This window comes from Mirounga leonina, unplaced genomic scaffold, assembly GCF_011800145.1.
Source record: "Mirounga leonina isolate KUSES-001 unplaced genomic scaffold, KU_Mleo_1.0 Mir_376, whole genome shotgun sequence".
NCBI classification, from domain to species: domain Eukaryota; kingdom Metazoa; phylum Chordata; class Mammalia; order Carnivora; family Phocidae; genus Mirounga; species Mirounga leonina.
The window spans coordinates 6427166-6448270 of record NW_023270718.1 but is presented as its reverse complement, the minus strand read 5'-3'; the positions used below and the strand labels follow the sequence as shown (position 1 = coordinate 6448270).

The 21105-nt window shown below is 49.3% G+C and overlaps 3 protein-coding genes across 4 annotated transcripts in view; all 3 read left to right on the top strand.

The window, feature by feature from the left end:
• Positions 1-7706: 7706 nt before the first annotated feature.
• Positions 7707-11181, top strand: LOC117997976 (myeloid cell surface antigen CD33-like). Its single transcript, XM_034986505.1, has 5 exons — positions 7707-8052; positions 9871-10000; positions 10081-10440; positions 10594-10872; positions 11069-11181. Exons 1-5 carry the CDS (start codon positions 7993-7995, stop codon positions 11179-11181), a joined length of 942 nt encoding a protein of 313 aa, XP_034842396.1. The 5' UTR covers positions 7707-7992.
• On the top strand, positions 11099-17401 carry LOC117998321 (sialic acid-binding Ig-like lectin 11). Its single transcript, XM_034987088.1, has 5 exons — positions 11099-11846; positions 11929-12213; positions 12991-13084; positions 13421-13499; positions 16370-17401. Exons 1-5 carry the CDS (start codon positions 11552-11554, stop codon positions 16547-16549), a joined length of 933 nt encoding a protein of 310 aa, XP_034842979.1. The 5' UTR covers positions 11099-11551; the 3' UTR covers positions 16550-17401.
• Positions 17402-20314: 2913 nt separating this feature from the next.
• Positions 20315-21105, top strand: part of LOC117998327 (myeloid cell surface antigen CD33-like) — a 3432-nt gene continuing 2641 nt past the window's right edge. For both annotated transcript variants that reach the window (XM_034987098.1, XM_034987099.1), the window contains exons 1-2: positions 20315-20543; positions 20606-20991. In XM_034987098.1, coding sequence (XP_034842989.1) covers positions 20507-20543; positions 20606-20991 — 423 coding nt within the window. In that variant the 5' untranslated portion in view covers positions 20315-20506. The remainder of the gene's footprint in view (positions 20544-20605; positions 20992-21105) is intronic.

Sequence of the window (21105 nt, the reverse complement as noted above, 5' to 3'; positions counted from 1 at the left end):
ATCTGAAGGGTCTCAGGACTAAAGTCCTATTAGACGTAATAAATGACCTTTTCCCAACAATAGTTAGCCCCCTCAAGGTCCTGGAAACCTTGCTTCCAAAATACCTGGGAGCCTTACGCTATCCCTAACCCCCTCCCAACTTGAAAGTATATTGTGGACCACTCTTCATGACCCCAGGGCACCTCTTTCTGCCCACGGGTCCTGTCCCTGTGCTTTAATAAAATAAACCCACCTTTTTGCACAAAGACTTTTCAAGAATTCTTTCTTGGCTGTTGGCTTCAAACCCTAACGTCTTTACTACAGCAGATATAATGGTTAAGCACAAAGATTCTGGAGCTGGACTGCCTGGGTTTAAAGCCAGATGTTCAAGTTTGGGCCAGTTAGTTAACCTCTCCGTACTTCAATTTCCTGTTTCATGAAGTTGTGAGGATTAAATAATTAAATTATCATAGGCAAAATATTTAAAACAGTGCTGTTACATAATGAGCTGTTACATGAGAAAAATATTCTATTTCATTCATTCAACAAATACTAGGTTCCTATGGTATGCCCAAGAAAAATTGTTTAAGGTCATTTTTTAACTGAACTAACGTGAGTTCCCTCCTTGATGAGTCACAGAAACTGATGTGATCTGAAGTGGGGTTCGAGAGCGGAAGGTCAAGAAGGAATTCTTGAGAGGTTTTCGGTGCAAAAAAAAAAAAAGGGTGGTTTTACTAAAGCATGGGGACAGGACACAAGGGCAGAAAGAGCTGCACTGGGATTGTTAAGGAGCAATTGATTATATCCTTTGGAGTTGGGGGAGGTAAAGACAAAGGAAGTTTCCAAAAGGATTTTCATATGCATGCTAAAGAAGACAGGATCCTGGAGGCCTGACTATTGCCAAGCTAAGGTTGTTTTTTTCCCTCTAGCAAGGCATTAACATTAAGACAGTTGGGAGTTCCTGGAGGGAACCTGCCTACCTCAAGTATTTGTCAATGGGCTGCAAGTTATAAGGAATTTAATTGTATCTACATTTCCTTTTGCCTTTGTTCTCCACGTCAGAAACTACACCACGTGGAGTTGTCGCACAAAGAAACTTTCTTCGCAGCAAATAAAGAGATCACAGGGCATAACTTCCAAAGCTGTGATTCCCCAGCAGGGGTGAATAGGTCCCTTTTACTCAGAGTTAGGATGAATACTTTAAAAGGAGAGTCTTATGGGGTGCCTGGGTGGGCTCAGTCAGTTAAGAGTCGGACTTTTGATTTTGGCTCTGGTCATGATCTCAGTGTCGTGAGATTGAGCCCCGCGAAGTCCTTCCCCTGCCCTCCCTCTCTCTCTCAAATAAGTAAATAAATCTTTGAAAAAAAAAAGTCTATTTTTCCATCCACAGCGTTGCAAATGGCACGATTTCAATTTTTGATCGCTGCATAATATTCCATTATATATATATATCACATCTTCTTTACCCATTCATCTGTCAATGACATCTAGGCTCTTTCCATAGTTTGGTTATTGTGGACATTGCTGCTATAAACATTGGGTTGCAGGGGCGCCTGGGTGGCTCAGTTGGTTAAGCGACTGCCTTCAGCTCAGGTCATGATCCTGGAGTCCTGGGATCAAGTCCCGCGTCGGGCTCCCTGCTCGGCGGGGGGTCTGCTTCTCCCTCTGCCCTCTTCCCTCTCATGCTCTCTGTCATTCTCTCTCTCTCAAATAAATAAATAAAATCTTTAAAAAAAAAAAACAAAACATTGGGTTGCAGGTGCCTATTTGGATTACTACATTTGTATCTTTTTTTTTTTTGCATTTAAAAAAATTTTTATTTTATTATGTTATATTAGTCACCATACATTACATCATTAGTTTTTGATGTAGTGTTCCATGATTCATTGTTTGCGTATAACACCCAGTGCTCCATTCAATACGTGCCCTCCTTAATACCCATCACTGGGCTAACCCATCCCCCCATCCCTCTCCCCTCTAAAACCCTCAGTTTGTTTCTCAGAGTCCATAGTCTCTCATGGTTCATCTCCCCCTCCGATTCCCCCCCACTTTATTTTTCCCTTCCTACTATCTTGTTGTTGTTGTTGTTGTTGTTTTTAACATATGATGTATTATTTGTTTCAGAGGTACAGGTCTGTGATTCATCAGTCTTACACATTTCACAGCACTCACCATAGCACATACCCTCCCCAATGTCTATCACCCAGCCACTCCATCCCTCCCACCCCCCCACCACTCCAGCAGCCCTCAGTTTGTTTCCTGAGATTAAGAATTCCTCATATCAGTGAGATCATATGATACTCGTCTTTCTCTGATTGACTTATTTCGCTTAGCATAATACCCCCTAGTTCCATCCACGTTGTTGCAAATGGCAAGATTTGGGGGGGGGGGTTTGATGGCTGCATAATACTCCATTATATATATATATATCCCCACATCTTCTTTCTCCATTCATCTGTTGATGGACATTTGGGCTCTTTCCATAGTTTAGCTATTGTGGACATTGCTGCTATAAACATTGGGGTGCACATACCCCTTCAGATCACTACGTTTGTATCTTTGGGGTAAATACCCAGTAGTGCAATTGCTGGGTCAGAGCGTAGCTCTATTTTCAACTTCTTGAGGAGCCTCCATACTGTTTTCCAGAGTGGCTACACCAGCTTGCATTCCCACCAACTGTGTAGGAGGGTTCCCCTTTCTCTGCATCCTCGCCAACATCTGTTGCTTCCTGAGTGGTTAATTGTAGCCATCCTGACTGGTGTGAAGTGGTAACTCATTGTGGTTTTGATTTATATTTCCCTGATACTGAGTGATGTTGAGCACTTTTTCATGTGTCTGTTGGCCATTTGGATTATCTTCTTAGCAGAAATGGCTATTCATGTCTTCTGCCCATTTCTTGATTGGATTCTTTGTTCTTTGGGTGTTGAGTTTAATTAAGTTCTTTATAGATTTTGGATACTAGCCCTTTCTCTGATATGTTATTTGCAAATATCTTCTCCCATTCTCTTGGTTGTCTTTTGGTTTATTCGACTGTTTCCTTTGCTGTGCAAAAAGCTTTTTTTTTTTTTTTAAAGATTTTATTTATTTATTTATTTGACAGAGAGAGACACAGCCAGAGAAGGAACACAAGCAGAAGGAGTGGGAGAGGGAGAAGCAGGCTTCCTGCGGAGCAGGGAGCCCGATGCGGGGCTCGATCCCAGGACCCTGGGATCATGACCTGAGCCAAAGGCAGACGCTTAACAACTGAGCCACCCACGTGCCCTGCAGAAAGCTTTTTATCTTGATGAAGTCTCAATAGTTCATTTTTGCCCTTGCTTCACTTGCCTTTGGCGATGGTCTAGGAAGAAGTTGCTGCAGCTGAGGCCGAAGAGGGTGGTGCCTGTGTTCTCCTCAAGGATTCTGATGGATTCCTATCTCACATTTAGGTCTTTCATCCATATCAGGCACTCTTAATGTGTTGTTGGGATATTTAAATGAGTAGGGCACTTTTGGAAAATGTCATGTTGGCTTCAGATGGAATTGGAAGAATCATCTCCACTTCCCACATAATGTATCAATGAGAAATGCATTTTGTTCTAAGTTATAAGAAGGCGGACTTTCAGGAACCTGAATAAATAGGGCTTTATTTTTCTAACATAACACGAAGTCTAGAGATAGGCTGCTAAGGGCTTTGATTCAGCTGCTTGGCAGAGCTCAGTTTAGCCTGCGGGGTAAAGAAGGAGGAGGAGAGGGGCCTGCTCCTCCCCGGTTTTCTCACTCCAATTGGGCCCAGTCCTGACTCAGCTGCTTTCCTGGACTGAGACCCTTCTTCACAGCCCAGTTATTCCTGAACCTGAGACCGAATTCTGCTTCAGCACCACGGACAGCGCCACCACCTGATTTCGGTGTCTTGGCTGGAGCGAGCGCTCCCGCTGTGGGCAGACGCGGTGGGAAAATCGGAAAAGCCTGGGGACAGATATGAACAGGATTAAGTGCCTCCCAGTCTATCTCTGCCCTCCCCAGACTCCTTGCAACTCCAGGGAGTTAGGGCCTAATGTGCGGTCATACCCTCGGTGTGGGACTGCTCACATACACTTGGTTTCTTGCCTCTCAGGCCTGACTCCACCCCCAATCTCTTCAGCGATTCCCTCCCTGTCTGGGATAAACCTTTATTCTCTCCTCTACCTCTTAAGGCAGGAAGGGCCTCTCTCCCCAACAAGCTGATTTCTTCCTCCCCACTTCCCCTCCTCCTTCTTCCCCTCTCCCTCCTGTCTCCCTCTCCCTCTTCCTCTTCATCTGTCCCTCTCCTCCACCTTCTCTCTCTCTCTTTCTCTTGCTCAGTCTCTGGCTGATACCCAAATGGAACTTTGGAGGACAGAGAACAAGACTCATGATCTTTTACTGACTCTAGCTATGTGCCAAATCCTGAAATATTTTTTTTCTAAAAATTTATTTATTTATTTATTTATCTGACAGAGAGAGACACAGCCAGAGAAGGAACACAAGCAGGGAGAGTGGGAGAGGGAGAAGCAGGCTTCCCGCAGAGCAGGGAGCCCGATGTGGGGCTTGATCCCAGGACCCTGGGATCATGATCTGAGCCAAAGGCAGACGCTTAACGACTGAGCCACCCAGGCGCCCCTGAAAGATTTTTTTAAAAATATGCTTCAGGGCGCCTGGGTGGCTCAGTTGGTTAAGCGACTGCCTTCAGCTCAGGTCATGATCCTGGAGTCCCGGGATCGAGTCCCGCATCGGGCTCCCTGCTCAGCGGGGAGTCGGCTTCTCCCTCTGACCCTCCCCCCTCTCATGTGATCTCTCTCTCTCTCTCTCATTCTATCTCAAATAAATAAATAAAATCTTTAAAAAATATATGCTTCAGTGTCTGTCAGATAAATAAAGGACTGGAATTTCAGGAGGCTACTGAGACATTGTCTTTGGAAGTGAAGGAAGACATTCCAAGTGTTTAGGCACATAAGGGACCTTGCTTAGATTGGGAAGAGTTCTGTGACCTCAGAGATGGAGCACTGTCCTTGGGAGAACTAGAGGCTAAGTGAGGAGAGGGAAATTAGGTCATCACTCCATGGAGGAGAGGAATTGTGGCACCTGGAAGACTGTGGAAAGGAAGGGGAGAGATGTTCTGTATGTGCAGGGCTCATGGGAAATGTGAGGAGGGGTAAAGACCTAGTCACAAGTTCTAGCTCACCCAAGCTGCCCGTACCCAAGTGTGGGGCTGGAGTCAGAGCTCCAGGCTCAGTCCCAGCCTCTGTCCTTAGGGTCTTTCCCTGCAGAAGAATTCAAGAGTTCACCCAGGGCTTCCTGAGTTCTCCAGGGTGGGCCCAAAACATGGAGAAGATTCGTTCCGAGGAGGGTCTTGGTCTTCCATTCCTCCATCCTCATGAGAAAGTCTCTAAGAAAGCTATCTGGGGAAAATAGACCCTTAAACTCCACATCTCTCTTGAGGGAAGTGGATTGGTCTTCAGAAGTTAAGAGGTAGGGTTCTGGGGTGTGGGAAGAAGGAAGGCCCACCCAGCCATGGTCCAGGGAGATAAGGGCTCAGCTTTCACTTCCCCAGCAGTGGCCTGAAGGAGAAAGGGGTCTTCCTGTTGAAGGGAAAAGTTGGGGACAGAAACCATACATTTTATCCAGAAAGCATCCCCAGTTGTCTTACTACCCCTCAGATGCCCCCATCTCCAAGCTGGGAGAGGCTAACCAGACAGTGTTAAGGGAATCGAGACTATTCTCTGCAGCCCAGAGATGCTGCTGGGGCTTTGGTGACTGGCTGCAACTGTGAGGGCAACAGAGGTCTGAGGAAGAGGTCTGGGTGGGGCTGTGGTCAGACACTCTGTTTGCTACCATGGTCCCTGGAGGAGGGTGCAGGTATGATCTGTATCCTACAGTCAATGTCAGTGAAGGAGGGTCTGTGCATCTAATCCCATTCTGGACTGACTTTGACCTATCAACCCCCACTTTTAGATCTTGGAGATGGCTGAGGGACATCACAATCCTTCTCTGGCCACAAACCCTATCAAAAACCAAAAAGAGAGAACATCCTCTGGGACCCAAGGGCCCCCAGTTGCTCTCTGAGCATCAGAATTTCCAAAATTCAGAAAAGTGGAAATACTTTAGGATAGAGAAATATAGGGATACCTGGCTGGCCCAGACAGTGGGGCATGCAGCTCTTGATCTCGGGGTTGTGGGCTCAAGCCCCACACTGGGTGTAGAGATTATTTAAAAACAAAAACTTGGGGCACCTGGGTGGCTCAGTCGGTTAAGCGACTGCCTTCGGCTCAGGTCATGATTCTGCAGTCCCGGGATCGAGTCCCACATCGGGCTCCCTGCTCGGCAGGGACCCTGCTTCTCCCTCTGACCCTCCCCCCTCTCATGTGCTCTCTCTCTCATTCTCTCTGTCTCAAATAAATAAATAAAATCTTTAAAAAACAAAACAAAACAAAAAAAAAAACAAAAACTTAAAAAAAAATGGTAAAGAAATATGGCTCCTAATATATGACACTCTCTGAATGTGACAAATAAGAGCCAAGGGTCCCCAGGAAAGGACCCTAGAGATGGAAACACATCTCCTTATCTGGAGGGTGGGGGAGATGTACAGAGCCCTGAGGCTAATAGAAGGAGAGACCATTGTAGAGGTTGTGCCCAGGATCATACTCCAGGGTCTGAGTCTTTTCCTCCAGGGGAAAAGCTGACTTCTCCAGTTTGCACCAGATACCCCAAATCTATACCCTTATAACCTGTAGTACAGAGTCTTTTCAGAATCTAAAGAGCACTTTACCAGGAGCTTGTATAAGAAGATGCTTCTCTCCTCCCTGGGCCCCAAGGCCCCCCATCTTTCAGTATTCATCCATATCTTAGGATCCCAAGATCATGACACCAGCACTACATATCAGGTGACCTTTCTGGGAGGTCGTAGTTCTGTGGACAGAACCATCTGAGAAGTTTGGCCCTTGGGTATAACCTGTATGTGATTTTCTAGGCCCGATCACAGGCAAAGATGAAGGCCTTCCTTGGAGGGCAGGCCTCAAGGGGGAAACCTGCCCTCCCTGCTCCAGACTTGGTGACAGCCAATGCTTCAAAGGTTCTGAAGGGAGTTGCTCCCGTCAAGGACTCAGACCTCTCTGGCTGGTCATGCTCCTCGAATACCTGCATCCACAGGCCAGGGGCCTGCATCTCTTTATCTGAGGTCTTAGGCAGAGGTCTTCAGGCTCCTCAACTGAGGCCTCCTTATGGGGGAAGGAGGAGAAAAACATGAAGACACTTTCCCCACTCTGACTCAGAACTCAGTATTTTCTACTCCTGCCTCCACATCCCCACCCCTCACAGCGATTTTCCCTCCACTGACCCTCACCCTGCTCCTTGGCTATAAATTCCCACTTTCCCTTATTGTATTCAGAGTTGAGCCCAATCTCTCTCTCCTGCTGCCAAACCCCATTGTGGTGGTTCCTGTACCTATTGCAATGGCCCTGAATACAGTCTTTACCGTTCCTTAACAAGTGTCGTGAATAATTTTTCCCTTGACATTTAGAATCATATCTTTTTTGTTGTTGGTTTTTTTTTAAGATTTATTTATTTATTTATTTGACAGAGAGAGCGAGCACAAGGAGGGGGAGCGACAGGCAGAGGGAGAGGGAAAAGCGGCTCCCCTGGAACAGGGAGCCTGATGTGGGGCTCGATCCCAGGACCCTGGTATCATGAGCTGAGCTGAAGGCAGACATTTAACCAACTGAGCCACCCGGGCACCCCTGGAATTATTTTTTTCTTTAGAACCCAACCGCCTTTCTGTGGGGGAAAGTGAAATGGGGGAGTTGGTGTTTTCTCCCATTTAGACTCTTGTACAATGTATCACCATAGTATGTGATGAAAGGCTTCATTGTTACTTTCATTTTGACTCATGGTTGTTTCAATTGCCTACTTAGACCACTCATTCAGCTAAACTCCTGACACCACCTGGCTCAACGTCTCCTACAGTTGGCCCTATAGTCCCCTGAGGGCCTATGTGACTTGAGGACTGGCCAGAAGCCTGGTATGAGGAAGAAGAAGAAAGCACGACCGTCTCACTTCACCACCCTTCTGTGGATCCAAAGGGTTAGCCTCCCCCACCCCCCAAAATTGAAATAGAAAATACTGTCATTCTCTGGTCCAAATATTCTAGGAATCTTGGTATTGGGCCCTGTCCAAGGAAATGGCCCAGGTTGGAAAAACACTCTGCTCTGGGGCAGTGATGGAGGTGGGGTGTCTGCTGTTCAGGGCAGAAGCGGGGTGTCAGAGCTCAAATGGGAGAAGGCTGATGCTGCTCTTTTGAATGCCCCCTTGGCTGGCTGTCTGCTGCCCCCTCCAGCTTCTTCCTGGAAACACTCCCACCAGGGTCACCAAGGACCATGTTCTTCTGCTGCTACTTTCCTGGCCAGGCCATCTCAGTCTCTCACCCCCATTCCCACAGCTAAGCTTGAGTGTGTGTGTGTGTGTGTATGTTCCCACAGCTCCACCCAGGGCCCTCTGCTCCCCCCAGTGAATATACCTGCCCCTGGGGCCAACTCAGCTACCTTTCCCACCACCTTCTTCCCAGCCTAGCCCTGCACATTCACACTGCTCTTGGCGATGGCACCTCCCGCCCCCATTACTAGAGTCAGGGCTCTGGGAGTCACTCTAATAGTCCCTCCCCCCACCCACTGCACCTCTCTTTCAGTTTCACTTCCTGAAAGTGTCTTAAATAATTCTTTCTTCCATCCCCAAGGCCAATGTCTCCACGTGGGCTTGGTTCTCCCCTTCCCCAAAGTCACAACAGTTTTTTCTCTGGCCTTTTGGCCTCCAGCCTCTCCTTTCCAGGTCTTCCCTACACTGGCCTTAGAGGGATCATGCTGATAACTATGTGACCCTGCCCCTTTCCTGCTCAAGAACCTTCCATGGCTCCCCATTGCCTTCAGATAAAGCTCAAGCTTGTCTGTCTTCCCCTACTGCTTGAGCTAGTTGAGGGTCAGGACTGATTCAAACCTGTCTTTTTTTTTTTTTTATGTTAGTTTGTGAAGGAAGAAAGGAAGGAAGTGAAGGTGTATGTTGTTTCTCTTGCCTCATCTGGACTCTTTTATGCCTCTGAAGCTATGTAGGCTGTCCTGAGACCCATCCCTAGCAGGCCACCTGAATGAGGGTCCCGAGACTGTGACTCTCTGGGGGGCTGGCCAGGTGGGACTATAACAGCATTGCAGCAGGTCTGAAGGGTTAATTTGCTTCATGCTTATGCACCCCTTGCTTGCTGACTTAAGTCCCTTGATCTGTAGCAGACCTAACTGTCTTTCTTTGAGATTGGCAGACCACTAGCCTTGAGGAGTGAAGGACCAGACTTTCCCAGAAGAGAAGGCCTGACCACATTGGAACACAGCTGCTGTGGATGCCAGCAAGTCTGTTCAGGGTCATGTCTGCATATGACTAACTGTCTGGCACGTGCTTCTCCTGCATGTAGCTCCCTTCCCTTTTCCTGGGCCTTCTTTGAGTCATTAGTCTGCCATCTTCCCAGGTTGCCAGCTTCCTGAATAAAGCACCATCACTTGTTTCTCAAGTATTGATTTTTTTTTCCTTTTCCTTTAATTCCAGTATAGTAATCATACAGTATTATATTAGTTTTAGGTGTATACGAGTATTATTGTCAAGCAGCGAGCAGCCGAACCTGAGTTCAGAACCGCTTCTCTGTCCGGTAACAGGTGTCCAGTTCGGACAACTGTGCAGGAGCCCAAGAGGCAGGACTTGGAGGCTCTCATCCCTCCTTGCTGCCTTCCTTGAGCAAGACCTTTGCCGCCTCTGAGCCTTGGGACCCACCTGCCACATGCAGAAAGGGAACCAGTTAATCACAGTTGACTGCGGGTCTGAAGTTCTCTATAATAGGTTTGTGGCCTTTTGTTTCTACCACAGGCTTCCGGTCGAAGCTTCCTCTGCCCTCCCATATCCTGCGGCTTCCTTTCTCTGTCAGAGGGACTGCAGAAGGCAGGCTGTCCCAGGCACCACGGAGGGATGCTGCTGTGGTTGCTTATGCTGTGGGGAGGTGAGTGGGTTGAAGGGAGAGGGAACCCCACTTGGGGGAGGCACCGGAGCTCCGGGTTGAGTGTTTCCCTCTCTCTCCAGGGCCCCTGGATGCAGCTCTGAGCTACCAGCTGGAACTACAGGAGTCCGTGATGGTGCAGGAGGGCCTGTGTGTCCACGTGCCATGCATGTTTTCCTACCCCTGGCTTACCTTTGCAACCCTCCAAATGTCTTGGTTCCAGAAAGGGGCAGATGTAAACCGTGATCCTCCAGTGGCCACAAACAAACCGAACCAGAAGCTGCATGAGAGGACCCAGGGCCGGTTCTTCCTCCATGGGGACCCCCAGACCAAGGACTGCTCCCTGGACATCACGGGAGTCAACATGGGAGACAGCGGAACTTACTTCTTTCGAATGCACACACATTCATATCTAGATAAGATGCTTTCTCTGAATGTGACAGGTATGGTAGGGGCCCAGGGAAAGGCCCCAGAGATAGAAAAATGAACATTCTGTTCCTCTTGGGGATGATGAGGGGTAGAGATAGCCATGGCCAGGCACTGGGGCAGGATGACAAAACACTGAGGGGCCACAACATCCTCTCTATCCTCACCAGCCCTGACTCACACACCTGACATCCTCATCCCGGGGACCCTGGAGTCTGGCCGCCCCAGGAACCTGACCTGCTCTGTGCCCTGGGCCTGTGAGCGGGGCACACCCCCCATCTTCTCCTGGACGTCAGCTGCTCTCACCTCCCTGGGCCCCAGGACCCACCTCTCCTCAGTGCTCACCCTCACCCCACAGCCCCAGGACCATGGCACCAACCTCACCTGTCAGGTGTACTTCCCTGCAGCTGGTGTGATGGTGGAAAGGACCGTCCAACTCAATGTCACCCGTGAGTACGGGGCCAGGATGCCCACGTCCCTGAGGGCATGAGACCAGGGCAGAGCTGGGCTAGGGCTTGACAATGGGGTCTTGGTAGCTAAGGAGGAAGGGAACCCCCTTACCTGCTTCCATGGCTCCTGGGGGAAGGCCCAGCACCCACTCTTCCCTTGCCACGAATGCTGAGGTTGCCTCATCCTTCTGTCCAGATGCTCCACAGAACACAGCTATCAGGATCTTCCAAGGAACCAGAACAGGTAGGAAAGAACCTCTTTTGTCCAGGACTGGGGTGGAACCTGGGTCTCCACCAGGACAGCCCTAGCTGGGTCTCAGAGCCCCTGCTGGCTAGGAACTGCATGAGACACATACAAGAAGCCAGCCACTGAGTCAGGCACGGGGAGAGCTGTGGGAAGAAGCCCCCACAAACCTTGACCCCTTGAAGTTAATGTTCGCTCACCCACAACTTTCTTTGGTCAAATCCTCCTGCTTTTGGGCTCCGCTTTGGCCCTTTCACTGCCTTTGTTCACCATATCCCTGTCCCGAGCCCTCGGTTTTCCATCTGACGGACAGTTGGAGTAGCTCCAGGGAAACCGTCCGAGCCTCCGTTGCAGGCCTTCAGACTGGACTCTGCCAGTTCCCTCCTCAGAGCAAGTGTGGACGCTGCCAGAGGAAACACCAGCTTCACCCAGCTCATGTCTCTCCCTCTCTCTCTGCATCTCTCTTCCAAAGTCCCGAGGATTCTGCAAAACATGTCATCGGTTCTCATCCTGGAGGGCCAGGCTCTCGGTCTGCTCTGTGCTGCTGAGAGCAGTCCCCCTGCCGAGCTGAGCTGGTTCCGGGGGTCCCCTGCCCAGAATGCCACCCCCATCTACAGGAGTGCAAACCTGGACCTGCCTCAAGTAGGGGCTGCAGAGGAAGGAGACCTCACCTGCCAAGCTCAGAACCCGCTGGGCTCCCAGCACGTCTCCCTGCATCTCTCTGTGGTCTGTGAGTGTGGGGACCCCTGGGGGCAGGCTGCCCGGGGCCTGGGCAGGAGAGACACCGCTGACCCTTCGCCTCCCTCCCGCAGACCCCCCGCGGCTGCTCAGCCCCTCCTGCTCCTGGGAGGGCGAGGGGCTGCACTGCAGCTGTTCCTCCCAAGCCCAGCCGGCCCCCACCCTGCGCTGGCGGCTGGGGGAGGGGCTGCTGGAGGGGAACCACAGCAACGCCTCCTGGACCATCACCTCCAGCTCGGCGGGGCCCTGGGCCAACAGCTCCCTGAGCCTCAGCGGGCCGCTGGGCTCTGGCCTCAGACTCAGCTGCGAGGCCCGGAACGCCCACGGGTCCCAGAGCGCCGCCTTCCTGCTGCTGCCAGGTCCGGGGGCTGTTGGGGGGTGATGCCTGGAGGAAGGAGAACTTGGCCCTTGTATTAATTTTCTAGGGATGTTGTAACAAAGTACCTTAAACTGGGCAGCTTAAACAATGGAGATTTACTGTCTTCCAGTTTGGGAGGCTAGAAGCCTAGGATCAAGGTGCCTGCAGATCAATTCCTTCTGAGGCTTTGAGAAACTTTTCTGGCCTCTTCCCTAGCTTCTGGGGTTTGCTGGCAATCTCTGGTGTTCCTTGGCTTGTGGAAGCATCACCCCAATCTCTGCCTTCATGCTTACATGGCATCCTCCTGTGTGTGTGTGTCCACACGTCCCCATCTTATGAGGACACCAGTCATATTGGGTTATGGCCCACCTTAGGGATCCCATCTTAACTTGATTACCTTTGTAAAGGCTCTATTTCCAAATAAGGTCACATGCTGAGATGCTGGGAGTGGAAGGGTGTGCCAAAGGGCTAGGACTTCAGCATATGAATTTGGTGAGGGGGCATAATTCAACCCATAACAGCCCCGGAGAGATGGGGCTGGTGGGGGAGAGCCACCAAGACCCCAGATGGAGGAGGTGGAGGCTTAAGATCCTTAGTTCTGAGGCCAGGGGAAGGGGCTGGTCCAGGGTCCACAGGGCAGCGGAATGCCACATGACTGAGTCCTGGATGGGGAGTGGGTGGGTATACTAATTGGACAGAGAGAGAGAGAGGGAAGTGGCCGGTCGGAACATGCCATGTATTGGAGCTGAGGCTTACACACAACGCAAATTTTCTGCAGGTACACCAGAACCCAGGGCCATTGGGGTCCTGGGAGCAGTTGGGGGAGCTGGCTCCATAGCCCTGCTTTCCCTCTGCCTTTGCCTTATCTTCAGGTGAGAGCGGGTCCAGGAATGGAGGGAGAGGCCTGGATTGGGAAGAGGATGAGGTCGTGGAATCTCAGAGAGCTTGAGCTAGAGGAACCTGGGCTGCCTGGAAATCCAGGGGCCAGGGAAGGAGGCTGAGTGGTGGTGTGGATCAGCCCATACCCAAGTGGGCCAAGCCTGGGGTCTCTTCCAGCTCCTGGTCCAGCTCTTGGATTAGGGGGAGCATCTGGAGACTGGACCCACCTCCACCTACCTTATTCTATGCTCTTCATGGGTTGCAGGGGATGGTCCACCTACTGCATGCCCCAAATAACCAAGCTGAAAGGCCTGGGGCTTTTTCCTTAGAGTGAAGATCTGCAAGAAGAAAGAAGCCCAGCCAATGAGAAGCATGGACATGAATGCAGCCAGCCGCTCAGGCTCTGGGGTGAGTGACAGGCTGTGAGTTCCTATCCAGCAAATAGCTTTTGGAAGTCACCCTCAGTATGGGAGCCTGAGCATTTCCCTATAAACATCCAATACTCCCTGAGTTCCTCTTTAAATTACTGATTCAGCTGCTCTAATACTTCTCTTTCTGATGGAATATGTATATAGCCCACTTGCTTGTTGGGGCTGTTTCTGCCTCCTACGTCAGAGTATCACATTTCCTTGGACTATTAGCCTTTTCTTGTGGCATTGATTACCTGCAATTACAATGGCCCAAACTTAGTCTGTGTCAGACCCACTGGGTGCAAGGGAAGTGGTAGACTGGAGCCCTAGGGTAGAGAGACTGGGGAACCCCACACTCACAACTCATCACTCCCACTGCATTTTTCAAATCTACCACTGTGTTTATTTAATATCAACTTCATTGAGGTACACTTTACGCATAATAATGCACCCATTTTAAGTATGCAGTGAAATGAATTTTAACAAATGTGTTCACCCTGTGCCCATGTCCCCAGTCAAGATGTGGAACATTTCCATCAGGTCCCCAAATTCCTTTGTTCCCCTGCTCAGTCAGCTTGACATTTCCAGCAATCACTGATTTCTATCACTATGGATTTCTTTTGTCCCTTCTGGAACTTCATATAAATGGAATCATGCAATATTTACTGTCTTTATCTGGCTTCTATCACTTCATTAAAAGATGTAAAAATCCTAAACATGTATACCTCCAATAACAGAGCATCATTCATCAAAACAAATGGATGAAAACTGACAGAACAGGGAGCCTGGTGGCGCAGTTGGTTAAGCAACTGCCTTCGGCTAAGGTCATGATCCCGGAGTCCTGGGATCGAGTCCCACATCGGGCTCCTGGCTCAGCAGGGAGCCTGCTTCTCCCTCTGACCCTCTCCCCTCTCATGCTGTTTCTCTGTCTCTCTCTCTTTCTCTCAAATAAATAATAAAATCTTAAAAAAAAAAAAAAGAAAACTGACAGAACAGCAAGGAGAACAGATTGGCAATTACAGTTGATGATTTCAAAACTCTTCTCTCAGTAACCTGGGCAGAACAAGTACATGCAAAATCATTTTTAAAGTTTAATTTATGTAATTGCCTGTCTTTTGTCTCCTTGGTCAACCTTGGGGAATGGAACCCTTAGCGTGGGCTAAATCCCCATCTTGTCGGGAATCAGGAGATATATTTTCCATTTCTTTACGTTCAAGTTCTCAGTATTTTTTTTTTAAGATTTTATTTATTTATTTGGGAGAGAGAGACAGAGATAGCGACAGAGAGCACAAGTAGGGAGGAGAGGGAGAAGCAGGCTCCCCACTGAGCAAGGAGCCCGATTCGGGGCTGGATCCCAGGACCTTGGGATCATGACCTGAGCCCAAGGCAGATGCTTAACCAACTGAGCCACCCAGGCGCCCCTCTCAGTACTTTTTTCTTTTAAGTGAATGTCTTTTGCAGTCAGTACAGTATAGTGGCTCAAAGCACATACTCTGGAGCTAGACTCCTGCATTCAAATCCCATCTTTCCCTGCTGACAAGCTGGATGACCTTGGGCAAGTGACACACCCTCTCTGACCTCTGTTTATTTTGGTGACATGGGAATATAACGAGTACACAGAGTATCATAGAGTAGTTATGACAAGTGTCTAACACAGGGACTAAGCACAGTACTCATTACTACAATCAGAATCATTCCCTCCCCTAGCAGGTGAGTCCCAAGGGCAGTTTGTTGTTGTTGCTCTTGTTTTATTCCCTGTTGTATCCCCAGAGCCCAGAGAAATACCTGTTTCCTCTTAATCTGAGAACTGTTTCTCTTTGCCTCTCTGAGAGGCTGTGTGAGGGCATCCTGTTTCATGCTTCTATAGCCTGAGGGTGTTGCGGGCACGGAGCGGACGTGGGCTGACATCTTGACTGCTTGGTCTTCTAGCCGCTGCCCGGAAACTGGATATGCCACCCCTGCCCTGCTTTAGATCTCAAAATATCTCATATCACAAATGTAGTACTCTGTATTTGTTTTCTTTTTTTTTTTTTTAAAGATTTTATTTATTTATTCATGAGAGACAGAGAGAGAGACAGAGGCAGAGGGAGAAGCAGGCTCCCCGCGGAGCAGGGAGCCCGATGCGGGACTCGATCCCAGGACCCCGGGATCATGACCTGAGCCGAAGGCAGACGCTTAACCGACTGAGCCACCCAGGCGTCCCTTTTTTTTTTAAAGATTTTATTTTGTATTTGTTTTCTATTTGTTTAGTAACTACCTCTCCTAGAAAACCACAAGCTGCCTGGTCTCAGGAAATGTACTTGCTGTGTTCGTCACTCCACACAGCATCTTGTACTCTGTCCAGACAAAGGATGGTACTATAGTTAGAAAGAATTGGTTTTGAGTCTTGGCTCAATGGTGCATTTATACATTTATATAGATGTGTGTCTTTTTTTTTTTTTTTAAAAGGGTTCCACACCTAGCGTGGAGCCCAACCCGGGGCTTGAACTCACCACCCTGAGATCAAGACCTGAGCTGATATCAACAGTTAAATGCTTAACCGACTGAGCCATCCAAGCACCCCTATATAGATGTGTGTCTTTAGGGCAATGTATATCATCTCTCTTAGCCTTAGTTTTATTATTTGTGTGATGAGTATGATAATAATATCCTCTCCCAGCTTTCATTTTTTAAAGAATGTAATACAATTAATATAAATACTAAGGGCTGGTCAATCTTAATTATTAAACTTTTAATAATAAATTAATGGGTAAGTGATAAAAGTTCCATCAGGGCCAATCCCCTTGTGGTCCTTGGCTGTTCCCCCCTCCCCCCGCCCCCGCCGACCCTATTGACCAGCTCTGAGTCCATCCTCTTCCTTCCACTCAGGCACATCAGCACCAGTCCTGGATGGACAGCCCTGCAGACCACCCAGCTCCTGCTGAGGCTAGCCCCATTTCAAGAGAGGAGCAGGAACTCCACTATGCTCTCCTCAGATTTCCCAAGCTGAAGCCTCAGGAGCGGGAAAGCATCAACACGGAGTACTCAGAGATCAAGACACACAAGTGAGGAACTGCTTTTCTCATAGTTCTGGAGGCTGGAAGTCTGAGATCAACGTGTCAGCAGAGGACTCTCTCCTTGGCTTGTAGTTGGCTGTCTTCTCCCTGTGTCCTCACCTGGTCTTCCCTCTGTGTGAGTCTGTGTCCTAGTTTCTTCTTCTTATAAGGACACCAGATGTACTGGATTAAGGCCCACACTAGTGACCTCATTTTAACTGAAGTTGCCTCTTTAAATACCCTATTTCCTACAGTCTCATTCTGAGGTACCAGGGATTAGAACTTCAACATACTAATCTTATGATTTCTCAACCTTGACTATTTTAAAATTAATGGCCTTCTTCACAGTGGTTTGAATCTCCTAGTATGTGTGGAAGACCCCAGGACTTGCGTCCAAAAGAACTGCGTTCCAATCCGTCTATGCCATGGATCACTTTATGACTCACTTTGCCGTTCTACAAAGCAGGGAAGTCATCCTTATCTAGCCAGATGATCATGAAAGATCTATGAGAGGCTCTAATTAAAACAGTTAAGTCCTGACACAAAGCTTTCTGTGAACTCTGAAGACGTGTGTGTCAGGACTTCTGTTAGACACTTTAACAGAAAGTTTCTGCTAACGATTTCTCTGAAGGCTTGGAGGGGCCAATCCCAAAGGTCACAGAACTTTCCCACCAGGATCAAACACAAGGAAGGATGGCTGCCCTTACCACTTCTATTAAACAGTATTTTGTAGATCCTTTCCAGTGCAATAAAGGCAAGAAATAGAAATAAGAGTTATCCAGATCATAAAGTAAGAAGCAAAACAGTTTTGGGGCGCCTGGGTGGCTCCATCAGTTAAATGTCTGACTTCAGGGTCATGATCTCAGGGTCCAAGGATTGAGCCCTGCGTCAGGCTCTGCCCTCAGGGGGAACTCTGTTTCTCCCTCTGCCTGCCACTCCCCCTGCTTGTGCTCTCTCTCTCTCTCTTTCGCTCTTGCTCTCAAGTAAATAAATAAAAAAATTAAAAAATAATAATAATAAATAATTGAAAAAAAAGAAGAATGGATGAGCAAACTGCGGTGTAGACTCACAAGTGGAATATCGTGCAGCTGCCACAGGGATTACGCTTGAAAACAAGGTGCTAAAGGAAAAAGCCAGACACTAAAGGACAAACATTGTTTGATTCTGCTTCTCTGGGCTACCCAGAACAGGCAAACTCATGGAAACAGAAAGTAGAATGGGGGTTGCTCGGATCTCGGGATGGAGGTGGGCAGGGGTTGTTGGGTAACTGCGCAGAGTTTCTGTTGGGGATGATGAAAAAGTTCTGGGAAGAGGCAGTGGTGACAGTTACACCACATTGTGAGTATACCTAGTGTCACTGAATTGCACCCTGTGTTAAAAAGGGCAAGTTTTATTTTTGCAAATATTTTACCACAAAAAACCTCAAGGGAACGGGAAGGTGCTGTCGTTATGGAGACAAGAATAAAACAAGTAAATAATAAATAAAATTAGAGCGTATCACCTATTGATACAGGCTTGGAGGAAAAGCTCTCAGGCGCATTGGGCTGGGTTTCCTGGAGCTGAGAGGCCGTGGAGGTGATATTGGAACAAAGACTCCAAGGTAGGGAAGAAGCAGACTCCTTGCTTGCCTAAGAGGAAGGTATTCCAGGAAGACGGGAAGAGGGGAACGGTGAGTTTGGTGGCTCTGAGGCTGACAGCACAGGAGTGCAAATGTGGGGGAGCCCAGAGGATGGCGCAGACCCCATGGAAGGCCACTGCAGCCCGCCACAGGATTCTGGAAGCCTTTGCAGAGAGCAGACACATGCTGAGACCCTCATTTTAGCAGGATCCCCATGGCTACTCTGTTCAGAATCAGCCAGACTGGGCCCAGGGCAGCAGAAAAGAGATGCACAGCCCTGGGGTGGGGGGGGGCGGTGCAGGCAGGAGGTGGTGGTGTACTGGGCTGGGGATGCGGTGTAGGTAGGGAGGATATGTTTTGGATATATCCAACAGGTCAAGCCAACAGCATGTTCTAATGGATGTGGGGGGTGGGGGGAAAGAAAGGAACAAGGACGATGCCCAGTGTCTCCCCTGAGCAGCCAGAAGGACAGAGTCCTGTTCCAGGGAGGACTTAAGAGAGCCGGGTTTTGAAGGGTGATGTTCATTCTGAGAAGCCACTTGACATCCAACTGGGGATGTCAGGGAGAGAGCAGGAGTATGAATATCCAGAATCAGAGGAGGGATCCAGACTGGAGACATTAAAATGCACAGCTTACGTGACTTGATAATAGATCAAGTTAATAAAAGAGTATGACCTTTCCTCAAGAAATTAGTAATAGGGGCGCCTGGGTGGCTCAGTTGGTTGGGCGACTGCCTTCGGCTCAGGTCATGATCCTGGAGTCCCTGGATCGAGTCCCGCGTCGGGCTCCCTGCTCGGCAGGGAGTCTGCTTCTCCCTCTGACCCTCCCCCCTCTCATGTACTCTCTCTCATTCTCGCTCTCTCAAATAAATAAATAAATCTTAAAAAAAAAAAAAGAAATTAGTAATAGAATCACCACATGATCCAACAATTCCACGCCTGGGTGCATATCCAAAAGAATTACGAGCAGGGGCCGAGAGATATTTGCACACCTGTGTTCATAGTGCGTTATGCACAAGAACCAAAAAGTAAAAGCAACCCAAGTGTCCCTCAGCAGCTGAACGGATAAAAAAATGTGGCCTAGGGCGCCTGGGTGGCTCAGTCGTTAAGCGTCTGCCTTAAAAAGGGACGGAAATTCTTTTTTTTTTTTTAAGATTTTATTTATTTATTCATGAGAGAGAGAGAGAGAGAGAGAGGCAGAGGAAGAAGCAGGCTCCCCGCGGAGCAGGGAGCACGATGCGGGACTCGATCCCAGGACCCTGGGATCATGACCTGAGCCGAAGGCAGACGCTCAACGACCGAGCCACCCAGGCGAGGGATGGAAATTCTGACATATGCTGCCACATGGATGAACCTTGAGGACGTTATAGTAAGTTAAACAAGCCAGTCACAAAGAAGATAGGTACTGGATGACTCCACTTATGTGAGGTCTCAAAAGTAGTCAAATTCCTGGAGACAGAAATTGCAGCAATGGTTTCAGGGGCTGGGAGGAGGGGGGAATGGGGAGTTGTTCTTTAATGGGTATGGTTCAAGTTCTGCAGCTTGAAAAGAGTTGCTCTTGTTTACTACATGTCAAAAATAATCTCGTACTCATATTTTTAGAAAATATCCAGGACTTATGGCCAAGTCACAGGTGCCTGCAGCTCTGAACCCCACAGGGACAGCACTGTATGTCTGGGGAGGAGGTGGCACCCTGGGTGGAGACCATGTCATGGGACGGACCACATCAGGCCCAGCTGTCTTGTCTCCAGTTCCCCCAACACAGATGGTCACTAAGCATTTGGGGAATGAATGAATGAATGAGTGAATTAATGAATGAATGGCTCCTGCCTTCTCTTCACCCGGGATCCCTTCTCTTCTTCTGCCCCAGAGGCTCACACAGACCTAAAGAATCCTCTACCTTGCAGGACAGAACACCTGAGGGTCTAGATGAGGCTGTGACCTTCCAGGTCTAGCCAGGAGTTGACTAGCTCCCTGGTGTAGACGATGCTGCTCAGACAAGCCCCTCAGGTGGGAAGACCTTAGGAGATTCATTGTGTCCCATGCCTCACATGTCCTCAGAGGTCCTGGTCCAGTCTCCGGTGCCAGAGGGAGGTGCCAAGATGGGGGGCAGGACACGGGGTCTGCTGCTGGTCTCTCCTCCCTGGATGGGGCTCCCTGGTCTCTGGCAGGCAGGGGGCGGGGGTCGCTGGCTTCGTGCAGAGATGGGGGGAGCTCTGGCGCTGAAGTTCCTCTTCTGAGAACCACAAGGCCTTGTGCTCCTCCCCAGCTTCCCGTGGGTCCCCCACAACCCTCCTCCACTGCTCTCCACTTCTTCACCCACAGGAAGCCCACACATCTTCCATCTCAAAGATGCTGCCACCGCTTTTTCTGCCCCTGCTGTGGGCAGGTGAGTGGGCCGGGGGCGGGGCGGGCGGGCGGGGGCTGCTGCTGACCTTCAATTCCCCACAGGGTTCCTGGATCAGCGTTCAATGTTCCGGCTGCAAGTGCAGGAGACCGTGAAGGTGCAGGAGGGCCTGTGTGTGCATGTGCCCTGCAAATTCTCCCACCCCCGACGCAAATACACTGACGATGACCCAGCTTATGGCTACTGGTTCCAGGAAGGGAGTGGTCACAGCCAGAATGTTCTAGTGGCCACAAACAACCCCGATCGAGACGTGCAGGAGGAGACCCAGGGCCGATTCCACCTCCTCGGGGACCCCCGGGACGACAACTGCTCCCTGGACATCAGAGATGCACAGAGAAGGGACTCGAGGACATACTTCTTTAGGGTGGAGAGAGGGTCTTATGTGAAATATAATTACCTACAGAACCAGCTCTCCGTGCGTGTGACCGGTAAGGAACGGGGTCAAGGAGAGGACACATGTCCCATGCATGGATCCTGAGGGCTCCTGGGGCAGGGCTGGGAAGGGACCCCCTGGTCTCCATCCTGGCTGGGGAGGAGACGGCTG

Excerpts from the sequence above, each read along its gene's own strand:
- LOC117997976 (XM_034986505.1), top strand. The coding sequence starts at position 7,993 with ATGAGGAAGAAGAAGAAAGCACGACCGTCTCACTTCACCACCCTTCTG. Across the intron at positions 10,441-10,593 it reads GCTTTCTCTGAATGTGACAG|CCCTGACTCACACACCTGAC; the intron begins GTATGGTAGGGG and ends TATCCTCACCAG. Across the intron at positions 10,873-11,068 it reads CGTCCAACTCAATGTCACCC|ATGCTCCACAGAACACAGCT; the intron begins GTGAGTACGGGG and ends CCTTCTGTCCAG.
- LOC117998321 (XM_034987088.1), top strand. The coding sequence starts at position 11,552 with ATGTCTCTCCCTCTCTCTCTGCATCTCTCTTCCAAAGTCCCGAGGATT. Across the intron at positions 12,214-12,990 it reads CGCCTTCCTGCTGCTGCCAG|GTACACCAGAACCCAGGGCC; the intron begins GTCCGGGGGCTG and ends AATTTTCTGCAG. Across the intron at positions 13,500-16,369 it reads CCAGCCGCTCAGGCTCTGGG|GCACATCAGCACCAGTCCTG; the intron begins GTGAGTGACAGG and ends CCTTCCACTCAG.